Source organism: Oculina patagonica, chromosome 1 (genome assembly GCF_052425735.1).
Source record: "Oculina patagonica isolate OP01 chromosome 1, crgOcupat, whole genome shotgun sequence".
NCBI classification, from domain to species: Eukaryota; Metazoa; Cnidaria; class Anthozoa; order Scleractinia; family Oculinidae; genus Oculina; species Oculina patagonica.
Genome location: NC_135758.1, coordinates 11,628,666 through 11,645,945, shown reverse-complemented (window position 1 = coordinate 11,645,945; position 17,280 = coordinate 11,628,666). Strand labels below are relative to the sequence as shown.

Genomic DNA, 17,280 nt, shown 5'->3' with positions numbered 1-17,280 from the left:
TGCTCCTTCTTTTATTATAAGCCGCCACTGTTAAGTAAGATCAGAATTTGTCCAAAAAAGTGTTTATGGATAATGCTTAAGGCTGACCCGAGTCAGTTTCGTGGTAAACGAAACTAAACTTGAACTTCGATACGACCAGGCGACTCGGGTTCATGTAGACATTTCTTTTTCTTTTTTTACTTAGCGGCAAGCCGACCGGGGCTAGTAACCAACCCGAGATCATATAAAGTGGCCCCAAGCTGTTCGAACGAATGCAAATGTTTTGAACAAATGACCCAAACCATTCGAGCTGAAGCAAATTTATTCCGAACGGCTTGCAAACGGCTTGCGAACGAAGTTCCGTTTGAAGCCGTTAGTGTACGTTAATTTACATTCTGTTTTCCTTTAAATAGTGGCATACGTTTGGTACGATAACACGGAAAGTTTGTCGTAGCTGACGAAAATGAGGCGACTAATTTCAAAAGAAACAGGGCTTTTGATTCTTGCTGGATTCACCCTGTTCTTTCTCATGGCTCAAATCAGCATTTTTCAAGTTTCGTTCCATGTTGGTGACAGCAGTGTAACTTTCAGTCATGGGGAAAGGACAACAGCGAGGTTATTTCCTGAAACACGCGCTTTTGTGAACGGTAAGAGCTATGACACAATAAACACTGTATACAAACACCATATTTTTGTTACTCTGTTACTAATTGTCCGGCAGCTAGGTTGTTAAGAAAGCATTCAGTCCGAAATAGAAACTTGAAAAATACGCCATTGTGATTCTCGCATAGATTTCAGTAATTTTCAACCAGTGCTAGAGTTTGTTAGGTTTACAGCTGTGAGAGCGGGAAAAGAAGATTTTTGGCTTATTAAATTTCAAGAGCACAGACAGTACATAAATTTGATAGAATCTAGATCTAACATCGACTAAACGCAGTTGCTCAAAAATTCTTGTTAACCATTATTTATCTCGCATTACTAGCGCACTTACCTTGAACAGGTATTTTATTTTATTTTTCTTTTATGTTATTTTCTTTTATTATTTTTGTTTTATTTTATCTTGAGTTAATTTATTGTAATTTATTTAAAAATAATAAACATGACACGAAGTCCCGTTACCACAGAAATGTTTCCTATTTCTAAATCATGATGACATTGGGTCATTGATACACGATACTCGTAACGTTTTTATTTTTAATTTTTCTTCTAAAATGCTCTTGCAAACAGCAGGCTACTAATAGCTTTAAAGGTCGGGACACACCACTTGCAGGCGACAAGTCGCTTCGTGTGTACTACTTCAAAACAAGCCGCTGCGACGAGGAGCTTGTTCGTTGCACACACAGCGAATTTTGAAGAGTGGGAATGTGACTAGTTTTCCAATTCAATATGGGAAATATACATGACGCTCTCTCAATGGTTAATTTATATTTTGTCGCAGCGACTTGTCGCAGAAGTGTGCACACACTGCGACAACGCTGCTTTCGCTCATTTTGTCGCTGCGATCAGTCGCACGAATTCAAACTGGTTTGAATGCGTGCGACTGATCGCAGCAACAAAATTCTGTCGCAGCGACAAAGATTGTCGCAGAAATGCACCATGTCACACGAGGCAACATGCTGTAGCGACTTGTCACCTAGTGTGTCCCGACCTTTATATATAGCTTTTAACAAAAAAGACAACGCTTTTAAGTTTTAAATACATGTTTCGACGTTAACAACTGTCTTCCTCAGTAAGAATGAATTTGAATATTTAACTTGACACAACTTGTAAGGTGAATATAAATATTTAATTTAATATACAAGTTTTTGAAAATATGTGTCGCTTGGAATAGCATAAATAACAAAAAATAAATTACATCGATTGACAACAACAGACCACGTGCAGAGAAAAATTTAAATGAAATAAAGTGAATATTCTAAATTCAAAAAATTTAAATTAACGCTGATATTGTAATTGAAAATGACAGTTATTTTTGTTGCTGAACATGTATTTAATACTTTGAAGCGTTGTGAACCTCAATTTTTTTTTCTAAAATGTAAGTTTAAAATACTAACCGGTTAGCTCAGTTGGTAGAGCGCAGGACTCGGGAGGGAGGTGTCGGGTTCGACTCCCAGATATCGATCGGACCAACACTCAGGGTCACAAACTAACTGAGGAGAATATGCTGCCTTTGCAATGACATCTGCAAATGGTTAGATGTTCTAGTCTTCTCGAATAAGGACGATAAACCGTAGGGCCCGTCTCCTGCATCTCCAGTGTTACGGTCAGCAGAGGACGTTAAATAACCCATACACTTATCGTAAAGAGTAGGGCACGAAGTTCCTGGTGTTGTGGCCTGTCTAGGTTGGAGTGGGAATATGCTCGGAGACATCCGCTGATTAAGCTACTCTAGAAATCCGAGGGTAAACAAACTATACAGATACAGAACGTCTGCTATTTACATAAGCAAAATATTTTCAGACGCTAATTAATCAGACAACTAAAGTTTGATGAAATTGGCTTCATTAATTATCGAAAATTCATGTATGTGCAGTATATTGTGTATTCCTATAATGTATTAAAACAGTAATTATTATTCGTTTGTCTCCAGTTTCAAAAAATTCAGGTAGTTCAAGTTATTCAAGTGATAAGTTATTCAAGTGTGACATCCCAGAAGACCCGTTGTTCCCTTTATGTGCTTTAAAAGTTAAGGTATGTCGTTATTACTTTTTTGGCGTTTAGTAATGGATACACGATCAATAAAAGTAATTTTTATACACAGTTCAGAGTTCTGGAGACAGGGGTGGTGGGTAGGCGAAAATGGTATAATCTTTTTATGCGGGGTGTGTGTTTGTGTGTGTGTATGTATGTGTGTGTGTGTGTGTTTTTTTTTTTGGGAGAGGGGGGGGGGGGGGTGGATACTTTTTGGTATTTGGTAGAGTTAAGCCCTTTTCTCTCTCCCGCCAAACAAAGAAATAACGAAAACAACCAAACAATCACACAAGAAACGTCATTCAAAGTTTATCAAAGCAGTCATAAACCGAAACGAAAACATGCAGCCAGTGTCAAGCCCGAGGAATCTATAAAGTCCTGGCAAAACGAGGAAACATGTTTCCAGAAACACTCGTTGTGCGCTTATGTTTCCCCAATGTTTTCCTATTTTGATACTTTTTTCCCAAGAAGCTTCTGCTCTGACGGCAGAAAAATTTCGTGTTTCTGCATGGCATGGAACCATGGAAAAACGAAGAAACAATTATGGAAAGATGTTTCCGGAGACGCGTTTCCTCGTTTTGACCTTGTTGAAAACGTTATCTATGTCGTTCTATGTATAAGCGGCGGTTTAATTTTAATCTATGGCTTAAAATTCTTCAAACCAGTTTCATTTTTATTTTTTTGTTGTTTTAGATTATGATAATCATTTTGAAACAATGAAAAATAAAAATAAAGCTGGTTTGAAAAATTTTGAACCAAAGATAAATTCAAACTGCGACATACATATGTGTCTGTTGTCAACCCTACAGGAATTTAACAAGACATGGAATCAAAAGTGTCATGGAGAGAAGTACAAGGTAGATCCAAGCAGTATGTGCTCTGTTCTTCAGTATTTGAGTGAGGTAAGAAAATTTTCTGTAGCTCAAAAATAATCTTAAAAAAAAGAGAATAAAGAAAATGTATGATTTAAGTGCTCATGCGCATAGCTATACATTAACTAGTTTCCAAGCATTTTACAGGCTCAAACAGACGGAAAAAAGTGTAACAAATAAACGTAATATGAAAAATCATAACTGGAGGGAAAGCAGACCAGTTCGCCACCTTCGCACTAACAACTGCGAAGATCTTTTTTACCTTCACTTTGCGTTCACTAATAAGATCAAAGATCTATGGTATAATTTGTTAATGTCACTCGATTGTGTTGCTTCAGGTACAGTCTTGGTGCCCGGTGTTGCCATGGCGATCACATAAAAATACCTTTGATGCTCTTACTAAGCCGCCAAAGGTAATAAAATAAGGGATTTATTGAAATCAATGAGCTCAATAACTGCTTTATCTTTCAATTAACATTATCAAGCAGCTTTTGACAGCTGTAAAAAAGCTGTAACTAAACCTTTTAACAGCTCGTTAATCAGACTTTTGACATGCAGCACGACATGAAACGGGCGCTGCTTTTTTGTTTCTAAGTTGCTGGAGGTACACGGCAATGCCCACGAAGAGAATTCTATTTGTGCCACTTGTTTGTAGTGACGTGGTCTTCTCTCAACTAATCATAAAGGCAACCATAATAATTCTCTACCTTTCATCTTTATATAAGACGAATAGAATAGGTAACTACACATTGTGCTACCAACATGTACATGCAGATTTTCACATTTCTTTTTCTAAAGACAACTATTCAAACAAACCTATCCGTACTACTGGACAAATTTGAAGGTGAAAGATATTCTTGGATGAGAAACCGAATCCAAGATACTTGGCCACATTGGATAAAAGCTGTCGAGGAACTGGGACTGAGGGTGAATTTACACGAACGAAAAAGAAAAAAGGTACAATAAAGAATAACTATAGAAGCCTTACTAAGCCCCCCCCTAGAAACTCAATTTTTTAATACCCGCACCCTCCCCCTCTTCTAACCCTGGCTCCCTTCCCTAGTTGATAGATCAGTCTTGACAATTGATGAACAAGAAAACAGGGTAATTTTAATCTATTTAAAGGTCGTCCACCACATTCACTTTTTAATTGTTCCTTTTTGTGAATCTATGTTACTTAACTGTACTAAAACAGTAGAGAGTGCCCTTATCCACAGCACCAATCCACGGCATCTTCAGGGATAGTAAAATATTCCACGTAGGCCGGGAAGCACTTCGGTGTCTTTGTCCGTCAATGGCACAGCAACTTTATTCCTCATTTAAGTGCTATGGTTTTTTAACTTAACGGACAATGTTTTCAGAGAAAACTTAATGTATGTAGACCCATTAGAAATCCAGAAAACCAAGCAAACATCCTATTTCCGATTAATCGATCCTAAGGTCACTGATTTTATGAACATCATTCTCAATTGCCCGTTTGTTTTTGTAGATCTTGATCTACATGGCCGGTTTGGGGGTGAACAATCTCCTGGATTATGCCTATCGGGGAGGACCCTTAGGAGAGCTGTCCCAGTGGTGTGATCTAATAAGTGTTCTTCATATTTTGGGCCATGATGTGATTATCGGTTTTTTGACTGAACATATTCCAAGGTGAGAAAACGTTTCAGTTCCTTTGTTGTCTCTACCAATTGCAAAGCGTCGATATTAAGTGCAGTAAATAGCGTGGTTGTATGCTTTCAGTAGCAGTCTCGAAGTTATTAGACCTTTCGTCATCATTATCCAAACGGGTTTAACTGTCCAATAAAGTTCATGTATATACTAGAGCAGTTTTCAATTGAGTGTCGTAAAACCAAAACCAAAGTAATTACTCTGGCCAATCACAAAGGACACAGACAATCCAGTGAACCAATCAAAACTCGAAGCAAATACATGTAGCTGGCACGAAGCGCGGGAAGACGTGCGCGAGCTAGTCACGATTGGTTTTGGTTTTGCTCCTGATTGGCTGAGAAAATGGCGCGAGATTTTTAAGCCAATCACTAAGCGTAGTAATGCAAAACCAAAGCAAACGCAATTTACTTTCGACACTCAAGTGAAAACCGCTCTATACACCTTGATTTACAAAGACGTACCTAAAAAAATTTTACAAGGTACGTATATACCTTCTTACAAACTAGCCATGGTATATTGCAATTCATGAATTTTGATTGGTTAACAGGTAATGGTTTATGAACTCAAATACCATGAATCACAAATATGGAAGAAGTACGCGTCAACGAGAACGGCCGAGGAGCTTAAATATTGCAATTCTTTGGGTGCTTTTAATAGGATAATTATTCCACTTGCGCTTGTTGGATAGGGTCTCAAATAAGCTACGAAAAAGCGTTTCGACTCGACAATCGCTTCATTGTCAAGTAATTTGGGATTTTTAAAAAAACATATGGTTTACGTCAAACCGGAAAAGAAAACTCGCGCCAACGTACTGAACAAATGACCGCCTTCATACAGTGTATGTGCTGTAAAGACTATACTATGGGTGGGTATTTGGGTCCGTCGGTCGGTCGGTAGGTAAGAATTGAAGTAAAACATTTTTTCATAAGTCTCAAGCTTGACAAAGAAATCAAAACTTTTCCCAGAAACGCTTGAGTAAAAGCAGTGAAACGCGAATAAAAAAGAAAAGATAAAACGTGCATAGACGCCCTGAACAATTCCCTTGCGAAATTTTGTCTCTCGGTGAGGCACACTAATGTACTTTTCAAAAACCTCTTAACTTCGAAATCTAATAATGATTATGTTATTTGACCTTATATTGTCAAATGGCTTCATAGTCGAAGAACAAATGCGAATAACTGGTTTTGTCACCAGATCCCTGTTGCACCCGTCCTCAGATGGATGCGCACGTCTAAACATGACAGATGGACTGGATCTAATTTTTACTGATATCCAGGGAGCTATCGTGATAAGAGAACATAACACACCGGATTATTCACGACACAGGTTGTATCAATTTGTTACATAATGTTTAACTAATTTGAAAAAGGAAAACCCCAGAAGCATTTCAAAAGACATGTTTACCCATAACTATTTTGGCAAGGCGTAATGAATCGGGAGGCGCGCGATCATCAAAAAATAAAGTTTAACTTTGAAGCGTAGAAGAGTAAGCGCTTGTACCCCTAGGCCTGAGGCACAAAAGACCACTGGAGCGCTCGTTTCAGAGATCCAGAGATCCACCTTGTGTACCACAAGTGTTGGATCACTCGGGGGGGGGGGGGGGATGTAAGAACTTTTCTCCCATTACCACCATGCCTTACGTAAAGCTGAAGAGTCCACTGCTACACATGCTGCTAGGCTGGTGTATTACCTCAGTCTGGAGATGAGCAAAGTGCGCATACCTGAGTAAATATAATATAATTAATAAATATAATTGAAAGCGTAAAAGGGATTAGAACTTAGGAGCATTTGCCATGTTTCCAGACGTTTACTGATATGTCTTTCATGTATACAGATGCAAGTTGCGTATTGTAGACTCATTTGGAACAGACGCGGAATTCAACTACAAATTTTACAACGAGAAGATTCCTGGAGGCAGATCGGGCTGGGGAGATCTTAATCTTCATCTTTCGCAGTTTTTGACAATGTATCGTGAGTAGATAACCTAAATACAGCTATTTCAATTAACGTTGTCGGATAAAAGCTTTAAGGCCCGTTTACACGGGCGATTTTTGTTGCGCAACTCAATGCAACTTTTGTCGCACCGAAGTTGCATCAAGTTTCGAACAGGTTCGAAACTCCTGCGACTCGCGGCGATTTTATAGCCACTAGTTTTCACGCGTGCAAACTCGCGGCGATTTCATGGCGATTTTATCGCCGAGATATCGCAGCGAAGTTGCATAAGTCGCCGCGATATCGCGGCGACTTGCTGCAACTTCGGCGCGACAAAAATTGCATTGAGTTGCGCGATAAAAATCGCCTGTGTAAACGGGCCTTAACCTTCGCAACAAGACTAATTGGTGGTCTGGGTATAGTTTTGCATATATACCGGGTGTAGAGGAAATCTACACGTTTGTATTTTTGCTCATGAAGCATTTGTTCTCCCTCATGTAAGACCTGTGTCTTAAGATTTTCTTTTACTATTTCATGGTTTTAAGTTCAGAGGGTTTTTTCTAAACTTTAGCGTGCATCGCCAAGGGTGCCTTGTTTCTACGTACATTTCTAAAGAGAAAGAAAACTTAGGTAATCACGTTTGCCATGCCTTTATATCTCATTAGTATTGACCACATGCAGCAAATCTTATTTTGTCCCAAACTACCATTCGGCCTTGTCGCGTAGGACCAAAGCTTTAATCCAGCAAAGTTTAACTTAATTGAAATTCCTGTATGCTGTGGTGTTAATCTGATAACATTCTGCAGTTCTACACTGGTTATCATTCAAACGCTTTCTTTTTATATACATCCTAAACACGAAAATTATATCGTTATAGATTTGGGTATCGATTCAGTGCTCTTATTGATCGAAGAACCTACTTTACTTCTTGCACAATTTAGGAACTACTTATCATTTTTTTATAAGGTGGTAGTGGGGGGTGGGGGCTATGATTTAGGAGGCGGAGTGACATGCCAAAAAATATAGCTTCAAAGTGGGTGCTTGCCGAAAAACATTGTCCGTAAAAGGGGTGGGGGAGTTAATCAAAATTATTAGAATGAAGTGTCGTAATGACTTCACTTGTAATAGCACAAAAATTGTAAAGAAAGAAAGAAAGGTATCCTATCCAAAGAGGAAGAATCTTAAAAAAACACATCATGTCCTTTGCCATATACCTATATAGCCCTTGTATTGGTGTACCTCCCCGCCCCCAGGGTCCCCAGGGTTGTACAGAAGCACTCCATGTACTATAAATGTAATAATATAATATTAAAAAAAATAAATGTTATAATATGTATAATTAAATATAATAATATGATGATACCCACACACTAAAATGACCATTTCTTGCAGCACACAGTCCAGACAACTCGTTTCTCGGTTTTGCTGTTCCTCAAAGATCACGACAACATAACGCTATTTTGAAAGGACCCAAGGCTCGAAAGGCGGCATTTGTTTATGGAAAGAAAGCGTTGTTTTGGAAGGTGAGCTCAATCACGTGCCACGTCCTGGCTGATCACGTGACAGTCCAAGGTTCAACCTATTGTCGCCCTAGGTAGTTAGTGAGTTTAATATACAGTTTTGATGCACGTCATGAGATGCGTTCTCGTTCAATAGAAAACTGCATTTGAGTTAGGGGTATAACCCTTTGTAGGCCCTTGTGGATTGTGCTAGCATAATGCTTGGCATAATTTAGAAAAACGAGGATAATTTTTGCACTTTTGATGAAAGTAGCAATGCTAGCAAAATCGGCATATCTGTTTGTATTTTTGAATAGAAAATTACCAGAGTCATTACTTGTTTGGTCTCTAAAATTGATAATTTTCAAGTTCTGTCCACGGTTCAGCTTATTTTCATTCGTCTGGGGGAGGGCAAGGAAGGTTACAGCAATATTGCGTTGTTCGTCGTCTAGAGAACTGGGCGCACCAGAAGTAAAGCTTGCATAAGTCCCAGTTCCCTTTTTCACAGGCAACAAAATGGCGTCAGGTAACTTGCAGATACGAGAAGAGCAGCCGCCCGATAGGCCAGGACCCGCTTAAATTGCTAGAGATCGGAGCATGGAGCAAACAAAAGGAAAATACAAGACCAGGGGGCTTCTATTTGACGTGAAAAAGTCCCGTTCTTGATCGCATCAGAAAGCATACTTAAAGAAAAAGTAGCATAATTTTCAAAAACTAGCATATTTTGAAAAAACAAATCGGGCACCGCTAGTAGCATAATATACTACTTTTACTAGCACAATCGATAAGGGCCTAACCCTTTGGTGATCGGCTGCTGTGAAAAGCTTACTGATTTCTTGGGTTGGGACCACTACTTAATACGAAATTCGAATTCCTGTTTAACGACACTTTATTTTTAAGGGAAATGCTGACTACATAAACACGGTGAAAAGACACTTCAGTGAGGTTCACGCCACTTTGGGTGGAACTGATGTAAGAAATATAAAACAAAGTTTTAATTAATTTTTTCCAAGCGAAAAACGACAGAAATAAATTACACTTCGAATCCACTGAGCAAGAAAGCAACACTGGACACAGCGATCAGTAAGAGAAATATTTTAGATATATCAATTAAATGGCACTTTTCTTTTCTTCACGCCAACGAAAAAGTTATTCTAAGAATGATATGTAAGTCACAAAATTTCAGTTTCCAAGGAGTATTCAATCCCTATGAAATCCTTGTCTGAAGTAGTCCAAGAATTGAAAACCGGTCGCCGCCATCTTCAAGAAACTTAGCAGCCTGGCGCACGTTTTGTATACTTGGAAGGGCGTTGTTTCATTATTTTTATTTCCTGGCAGACCACATGCTATTTCTCCATTTGTATGGTAGCTGTAGTTCATAAGGTTCAACTCGGATTCCGAAGGTTCCATTCTGTTTCTGATTTTGTCACACTTCAAATTTGTGAAACGCCCATTCTGTCTCTGATTCTGACATACTTCAATTTTTTTTACAGGACGATCGACGAGTGTATTCTGTGCCTGAATATGTGATAGATCATGGAATCGTAAATACATCAATGCTTATCAGTCTACTAGAATCTAGTAAGGTACAGAATTTTTTGCGCAATCTTTTTTTCTTTTATTGGGGAGAGGGGAGCTGTTGGAGGACGGGGAAGGGCAAGAGGGAGTGACCAAAATCACACCGGTGATATTTTAAATCTTTCGGGTATCTTTAATGTACTATCAAATTTGTATTAAAACGCTATCATCAGAATCAAACGTGTGTCTTTTACGATGTTTGGAAACAGAAAACGCGCTTGATTTATAATGCCACACGTAAGTGAGAATGACAGTCACAGGCTCGTAGGTTGGTCTTTTTCTTGGGTCGGTTGCTTTTTTTTCCTTAACCCTATTCAGACCGGGTTTTTTGGACCTTCTGGGACCGGGGGGGGCCTTCAGAAGCCCCCCTTTGTAACATCCTGAATATTTAAACAGTCACAGTGAAACTTATAGGATGTATAGTATGTCCCGACATCTATCTTTTGATATACGTCACGTGGGACGATGACGTCACATCATGATGACAAAACAGCCGCCATCTTGGATCCGCCATCTTGGACTTCAATTTTTTTTTTCAAAACGACAGAAAAACACCCAGAATTAACTGCAAAGTAATCAAAAACATGAAAAATGTGCTTAAAAACCGTAAAAAGGTAAAAATAATTGCATTAAAGTTAATTTCCATTAACAGAAACACGAAAATTACAAATTTGGGAAAACATGCCTGTCAATATGCCGTTGCCATGGCGATGTCAAGTTCCTGAAACAACAACCTATCTTATCAAGTTATTGCCAGATAAATTTAAGATAAATTCGCAAAGTTTGGCAGTGTTTGGTTGAATCTTGAAAAAGTTATAAGCGTTCAAAGTCTAAACCAAAAGATGTAGTTCGGGCATTCCCTTATTAATTTTGACTTGTCATTCGTGTTACCAGTGGCACCCAGAATGCTATCAGAAGCATATAACACAACCGCCAACCTTTTGAAGAGTTGTATACTTGGTCAACCGACCCGTAAGGGCCACTTTTAGGTTAGGGGCTTCCCCCGGGAAAGTTCTCTAGATAAAGTAAGAGCCTCGAATATACCTTCCTCTTCACTTTTTTAATTTATTGCATTTCGAAAGCACGTCACAGCAAACGTAAAAATAATAATATAACACTAAAACTTTTGGAAGAAAATTCTTTAAAAATAGGTGATTTCATGATTTTTTTGTTGTTCAGGTGTTTGTTGGACTCGGTGAACCGTTCGAGGGTCCAGGAGCCCTTGAGGCCCTGGCTAATGGCTGCTTCTTCCTTAATCCTAAGGTAATGTGGACTGTATGAGGTAAGGTCAGGAAAATATTGTACATTGTTTTGGCATTCTGTTCACGGTAGTTTATACAACATATTTTCTACACTGCTTCTACAACAACAACAACGACAACGAAGACAACGACAACGACGACAACGACAACACAACAACAACATCAATGACAGCCATTTTATTTTGCCAGAAATATGAAGTAGATGAAAAACAGCAAATGATAAAATAAAATTAACTTTTAAAAAAATGCAAACAAGTAGTGGAGTAGTGGAGTATATAACAGTAATTTAAGATAATAAAAAGAAGAAAAAGGACCAGTTATTGCACCAGTTGGTACCAAAATTTAAACATAGGATTATAAGAAGCGAAGGGAAAATTAACAATTCTAAGGCAGAATTAGACGAATGCACTTATCATGCGACATTTTAAGGCATAGTTTGCTCAAATGAACGCACAAAATCGTTTCAATTCTGTGATGATAGCCGGACTCTCGACTCTCTTTCACGCTCTATAATTTTATTTTACCCTTTTATAAATTATAATTCGGAATTTCAGGCTATATTAAACGTTTTACTTGTGTATCGCTTTCAACTCAGCTTATGGGAAGCTTATGATATATATATTTTTCTTTTTTTATAGTATGTGCCACCGCTGGATCGCACTAACGCAGACTTTTTTGCTGGTAAACCCGTAAATAGAAAGGTAATGAACGTCTATACATGCGGTTCGAACGATATGTTGTAGCGGCACGCCCCATTGTGCCTCGTTGTTTAAACATGTGCCTATTAGAGTTTAGAATTTATTGCCCAAACAAGCGAAAGGAAAATAATAACCTAAGAATGCACAGAGTGCTTTGTTAAATAGAAGATGACAACTCTCTTTTTGCAGAAGCGCTCTGAGAGCTGGTATGTCAGTTTTGAACACGATATTCGACTAGGCGAGGTTATAAAATGGCGAAAATTGCTCGTGTACAGTCTTTCTCAAAAGGACAAAGTTCTTAGTTGTGCTGCATCGAAGGGCAGTATCAACTGGAAGTTGTCAAAGGTAAATGAACCGCCATAGTAAACTTTGAAAAGCTGACGTTCCTAGCGTTAGCCCTTGCCATCGGAGTAAAATAACTCTTGAGAAAATTTCTAGACGAAATCTTTGTAGTGCGCTATCTACGCTCACCATATCCCGTATTTTCTCATTATTTAGGTAACCTCACAAAATCCATACGCAGAGGTCTTTGTTGGAAAACCTTTTGTTCAGACAGTTGACATACATAACTTGACTGAGGTGGAGGAGGCTCTACAGGAAATCATTAACACGGAAGTAGGACATTGCAATTGCGCTCTTATTAACCTACAATCCTTGGCAAAAGTGCTTGGGACACTTCAGGAAATAGTGCCCAGTGACAAACCCTTTCGGGTTCAAAAGTCATTGTTCAATTTTCTAAAATTGCCCTTCCACCCCCAAACAATGTTGAAATATTGTCCCACGGTTGGTTAGATAGAAATTAACATTGCATTGGGGGTTTTGGGACCACTTTTTCGTCGAAACAGTTGAGTGACCCAGGACTTTTGTCTAGGATTGTAGACTGAGATCGGCATGTGACCAATGTCAGTATTTATGCGTTTTTTATCAATCGAAAGAGCTGTAACCATGCAGACTTTTGCCATAGACGAGGCAAGATCTTGCTTCATGCCCTTCAGACAATTTTGAAATCTTGAAGCTCTGAAACTCTGTATTTCTAAAAAAAATAGTAAATCTTGTTCAACTTTGGATTATTTTTCCAACAAAACATATTTTGATTTTAATTTTGGATTGAAATCTAGACGAGGCAAGTGCCTCGTCTTGCCTCATGCTATGCTCAATTACTGTAACTTATATTGACAGTTCAGTGGTTCCTGTGATACCCGTACTAATTAACGGAGGATAGTAATTAAGCTTATCAAAAAAAGTCAATAATCGACTTTTGCTAAGTCTATAAAGACTGTGTCATAATATAATATATACGTTCCTTTTGCTTCTCTTCCAGGGAGAAGCTCATCTCCCATATGAATTTACTCATGTTGGCATGCTCGAACGGGTCAATGCCTACATAGAAAATCAGGTAACGCAATTGTTTTTCTCGGGGCCTTAGCCTTCTTTAGTTTTCTCATTCTCTCAAGGGGTGATAGAAAGAAAAGAAATCCGTTATTCTTTAATTTCTATTTTCATTTTCGACAGGATTTTTGCAAGCCAACAAACTGGCCGCCTTTGAGTGAGCTAAAGATTGCCCTGGGAGGGGAGGGCGAGGCTTGTGTAGAGGCATGCCTAAAGAGACAGCTGACATGCGAGCCAAAGTTCTTCGAGTCTTTAAACACCAAAGAAACACTTACAAGGTAAATAAAGTATACTTTACAGTTATACTGTTAATGGATTGGCCCAAATAACTCTCTTACTTCTTATCAAGAATTTATTTAGCTGTAAAACAATCTGTGGAACAGATCGAGTGCAATGAGAAAAGATATTCTCCGTAAAGTCAGTCCGGTGCAATGTTGGGTCAAGTTGGGATTTAAAATGCCGTAAAATAAATTCAATGAGGAACTCATGCTTATGACTCGAGTAAGGCCCGTCCACACTTACCCGGGTAAATTTGAAAACGCATCTTTTTTTCTCCGGTTAGGCAACCGTCCACACTGAGCCAGCGTTTTCGGTCACCGTAAACGGTACTTTGAAAAACGCTCTCCAAATAGTCGCTTGTCAAATAGTCATGTGTTTTCTGTCAAAACTAAAAGTTTAATTAGCTTAACAATAGCTCTGTGCATGCGTTGTAACTCTGCGTGCGATGAAGCGTATCGTTTTCAAATTTACCGGGTCAATGTGGACGGAAATCATTTTACACGGCGTTTTCAAATTTCTCCGTTTTCAAATTTACCCGGGTCAGTGTGGACGGGGCCTAAGTTCAGGATTGAACGCAGGCACGAATGATTGAATCAATATTATTACATCTTATTAAGAGGTGCAAAACAGACGTACCAAAAAATCGTAAAGTTACCGAAAAATCACAAGTTTTATGATTAATCTGCAAGCCGGCTATGATGAAGTGGTGGAATTTACGTTGCAAAGAAGATTAAAAAATGTAAAATTCTACACTACACAATTTTTGAAACTGATGTGTGAAACAAAAAATTATAAATTAACTTTGTAAATGTGCAGCTGCGTTTAATCCGGAGTTTAATACTTTCTTGTAAATGTCCTAAGATTGAAAAAATTAAACCACAATTTGATGTTTTTTTTTTCTTTTTTTTTCCTGGTCTAACATACCGGACCGGCAGTTAAGCCATGTCAACAGGTTGCAGTCTTAAGTATATGATATAAACAGAATGAATAGCCGTGCAGCAGGCGATTTACAGTGCAAACTCGAGCCGAAATAGCGAAGGCCAGAGACACAATATGGATTCAAATATGGAAATGATTATCCCCTAAGCCTGTTAGTTCCACCATTCATTCCAAATAGAATTATCTGCCACGGGTTCCTCAGGATGATTTTGGCCGAGAAATTAGAAGCAAACGTTTATTTCAATAAGGAAGATCCTGTATCCGCACGACAGACACTCATTCATAGGCACCGATATCCCCGAGGGGTTTACTCAACAAAATTAAATACTTTTAACCTTTATATACTAGTTTTGACAGAAGGTAACCCTTTCGAATACCTTCCATAGAGAATGAATGCTACCCCTTTCACATACCTAAAGTAGAAAATACTGCATCTTTTTTCAAAGTTTTCACTTGAGTAACTTTTTAAAATACGTGTTAGTTGAATTCGTCATTTGTTCGATAAAGTTTGAAATAAAGCTCTTTCTTACCCTATTAACAGTTTTCCGAGCTCTTTTCCATACTACAACTCGTGAAATCCCTACCCTTTAAAATTACTCCAGCCTGATAAAGGTACCACTTTCGGGTGTAGCCTCCTCCATTTTTTTCCTAATGTATTATTACTGAATGTAATAAATATCTTCATCATTTCAGGGCCGCTTTCCGGTGTACATTTACTTTGTTCCGTGAAAGCATCATGGCGCCTTCCTTTGACACATCAGACAATACTTGTCTACTACAGAGTCAGCCATTGCTGTTTAGCTGCCGAGCAGCCAAGCCTGGTGTAGTACGCGTCTGTCCTTGTCGCTCGTATCGCAAAGAACAAGTGGCTTTATGTGAAACATGTTGAACAAACAAAGGGTTCCTGCTTTTCTTACTTTTGCTGCATTCGCGCAGATGAATGTTCTTTAATTCCAAAATAATGGATGAAACGTTCTCTCCATTAACTGTGACATTAATTTTCGTTTTAAATTCTGCTATCTAAATAAATAGCTTAATAGCCATAATAGTAATCATTAGACTTTAAGTTATGGGATAGTCACCCCAGACAAGTAATTAACCGCCGTCTGGGAAGACCGTTAGTGCTATAATGTAAACAAGGGGGGTGTGGAGGGATAGGTGACTTGCCAGTTTTGTCAGTGATATAAAGTAAATAAAGCATTCAAAAAAGTAGTGTCCTTTGTAAGTTTTGACTCAACGATCAGTTTCACATAATTATCATACAGAAAATCTGCCTTGCAAAAACTCTATAAGGCCAAATAGACGCTTCGAATCGCCAATTTAGGGGTAGGTTGGTGTAGTGCTTACTAGCCGTCCCTAATGAAACATTCACTGGACATTTTAAGCATAACATAATTAAAGGCCCCTAGTCAGCCAGCATTTGTTTTTATTGACATAATGGATTTTTGGTATCATAGTTCACGCGGAGGGTGTCTAAATAAAAAAAAAAAGGATGGCGGTGAAATTGCTAATGGTAATTTAAAAGACTACCAGTAACACATCTTGTGGCTATCCGATAACATTTTGCTTCACCACACAATTTTCGTAATTTCGATGGCATTGAAAAGGCGGATTTCACGAATTGTAAGGCGTGGCTGACTAGGGTTTGCAGCTCTGCACCGTTAAAATATTCGGTTCATTTTACACAATGATATACGGCGAGCAGTCTCCCTTTTGCTTTAAAATCCGTAGGGTTGAACGCGAAAATAGAAAGGAGAGCGCGATATACGAGCGGCGAAGCTGCTTATTCACCTTTACGCCTTTTCAAACTAGCAGTGTAAAGTAAATTGAAACTGTTTAAATCTTCAGTAGCTCGTTGCGTTGAGGAATCTGTTTAACTGCAAGCCTTAAACTTCACATCAGTGCCATTGTCGCCTTTATATATCATCCTCCTCGGACGCCCTGAAAATAAATCTAAAGAAAAGAGATCATTTGCCATTAGTCTTCACTGCTTGGTAATGCAGTCAAACTAAATGCTTCTGTTTGTGGAGGTGTGCGTGGTGAGTAATGTGCAATTCGCTTTATATAGAGAAGTATTTGCCGATTGGCTTTCGTAATAAGACTTTTAAAGACATGATTTTTTGCGTATTATACGCTGTTACAATAGGGTAGTTTCGAATTACGCTCTACTGATCCAAAACAAAGGAGTGTAGTCGAGGTTAAGGGAATAAAACAAAAGAAAATTAAAATTATCCCCCTGAGCCTCGACCTCATTTTCTTTGTTTGTGGTCAGTGGAGCGTAATTCGAAACTAGCCTATTAGCCAATCGTGGGAGGCGCGGTGGCCTAATGGTTAGTACGCTGTGCTCCGGATCGAACGGTCCAGGTTCGAGTCCTACGCGAGGCCATTGTGTTGTGTTTGGTTAAGCAAGACTCTTTCTCTGACAGTTACCACTCAGGAGTACCGGCAAATGGGTACGAGTAAATTGTTGGGGCAACACCCTAATCCATCCTCA

General features: G+C 38.7%; 1 protein-coding gene across 1 annotated transcript; it reads left to right on the top strand.

Annotated features, from left to right (window-relative positions):
• Window positions 1–341: 341 nt before the first annotated feature.
• Window positions 342–15,998, top strand: LOC144648569 (alpha-1,6-mannosylglycoprotein 6-beta-N-acetylglucosaminyltransferase A-like). The gene is made up of 17 exons (XM_078508097.1): window positions 342–626; window positions 2,570–2,670; window positions 3,480–3,572; window positions 3,881–3,955; window positions 4,341–4,499; window positions 5,032–5,192; window positions 6,405–6,536; window positions 7,045–7,181; window positions 8,535–8,665; window positions 9,542–9,613; window positions 10,135–10,227; window positions 11,399–11,482; window positions 12,120–12,182; window positions 12,678–12,794; window positions 13,501–13,575; window positions 13,692–13,846; window positions 15,480–15,998. The coding sequence occupies exons 1-17, from the start codon at window positions 443–445 to the stop codon at window positions 15,673–15,675; spliced, it is 2,028 nt and encodes a 675-aa protein (XP_078364223.1). The 5' UTR covers window positions 342–442; the 3' UTR covers window positions 15,676–15,998.
• The last annotated feature ends 1,282 nt before the right edge of the window (window positions 15,999–17,280 follow it).

Bases quoted from the DNA above. Each gene is read 5' to 3' on its own strand.
- LOC144648569 (XM_078508097.1), top strand. From the start codon at position 443: ATGAGGCGACTAATTTCAAAAGAAACAGGGCTTTTGATTCTTGCTGGA. The intron at 4,500-5,031 runs GTACAATAAAGA...TTGTTTTTGTAG, and splicing joins ACGAACGAAAAAGAAAAAAG to ATCTTGATCTACATGGCCGG. The intron at 12,183-12,677 runs GTAATGAACGTC...CTCATTATTTAG, and splicing joins GTAAACCCGTAAATAGAAAG to GTAACCTCACAAAATCCATA.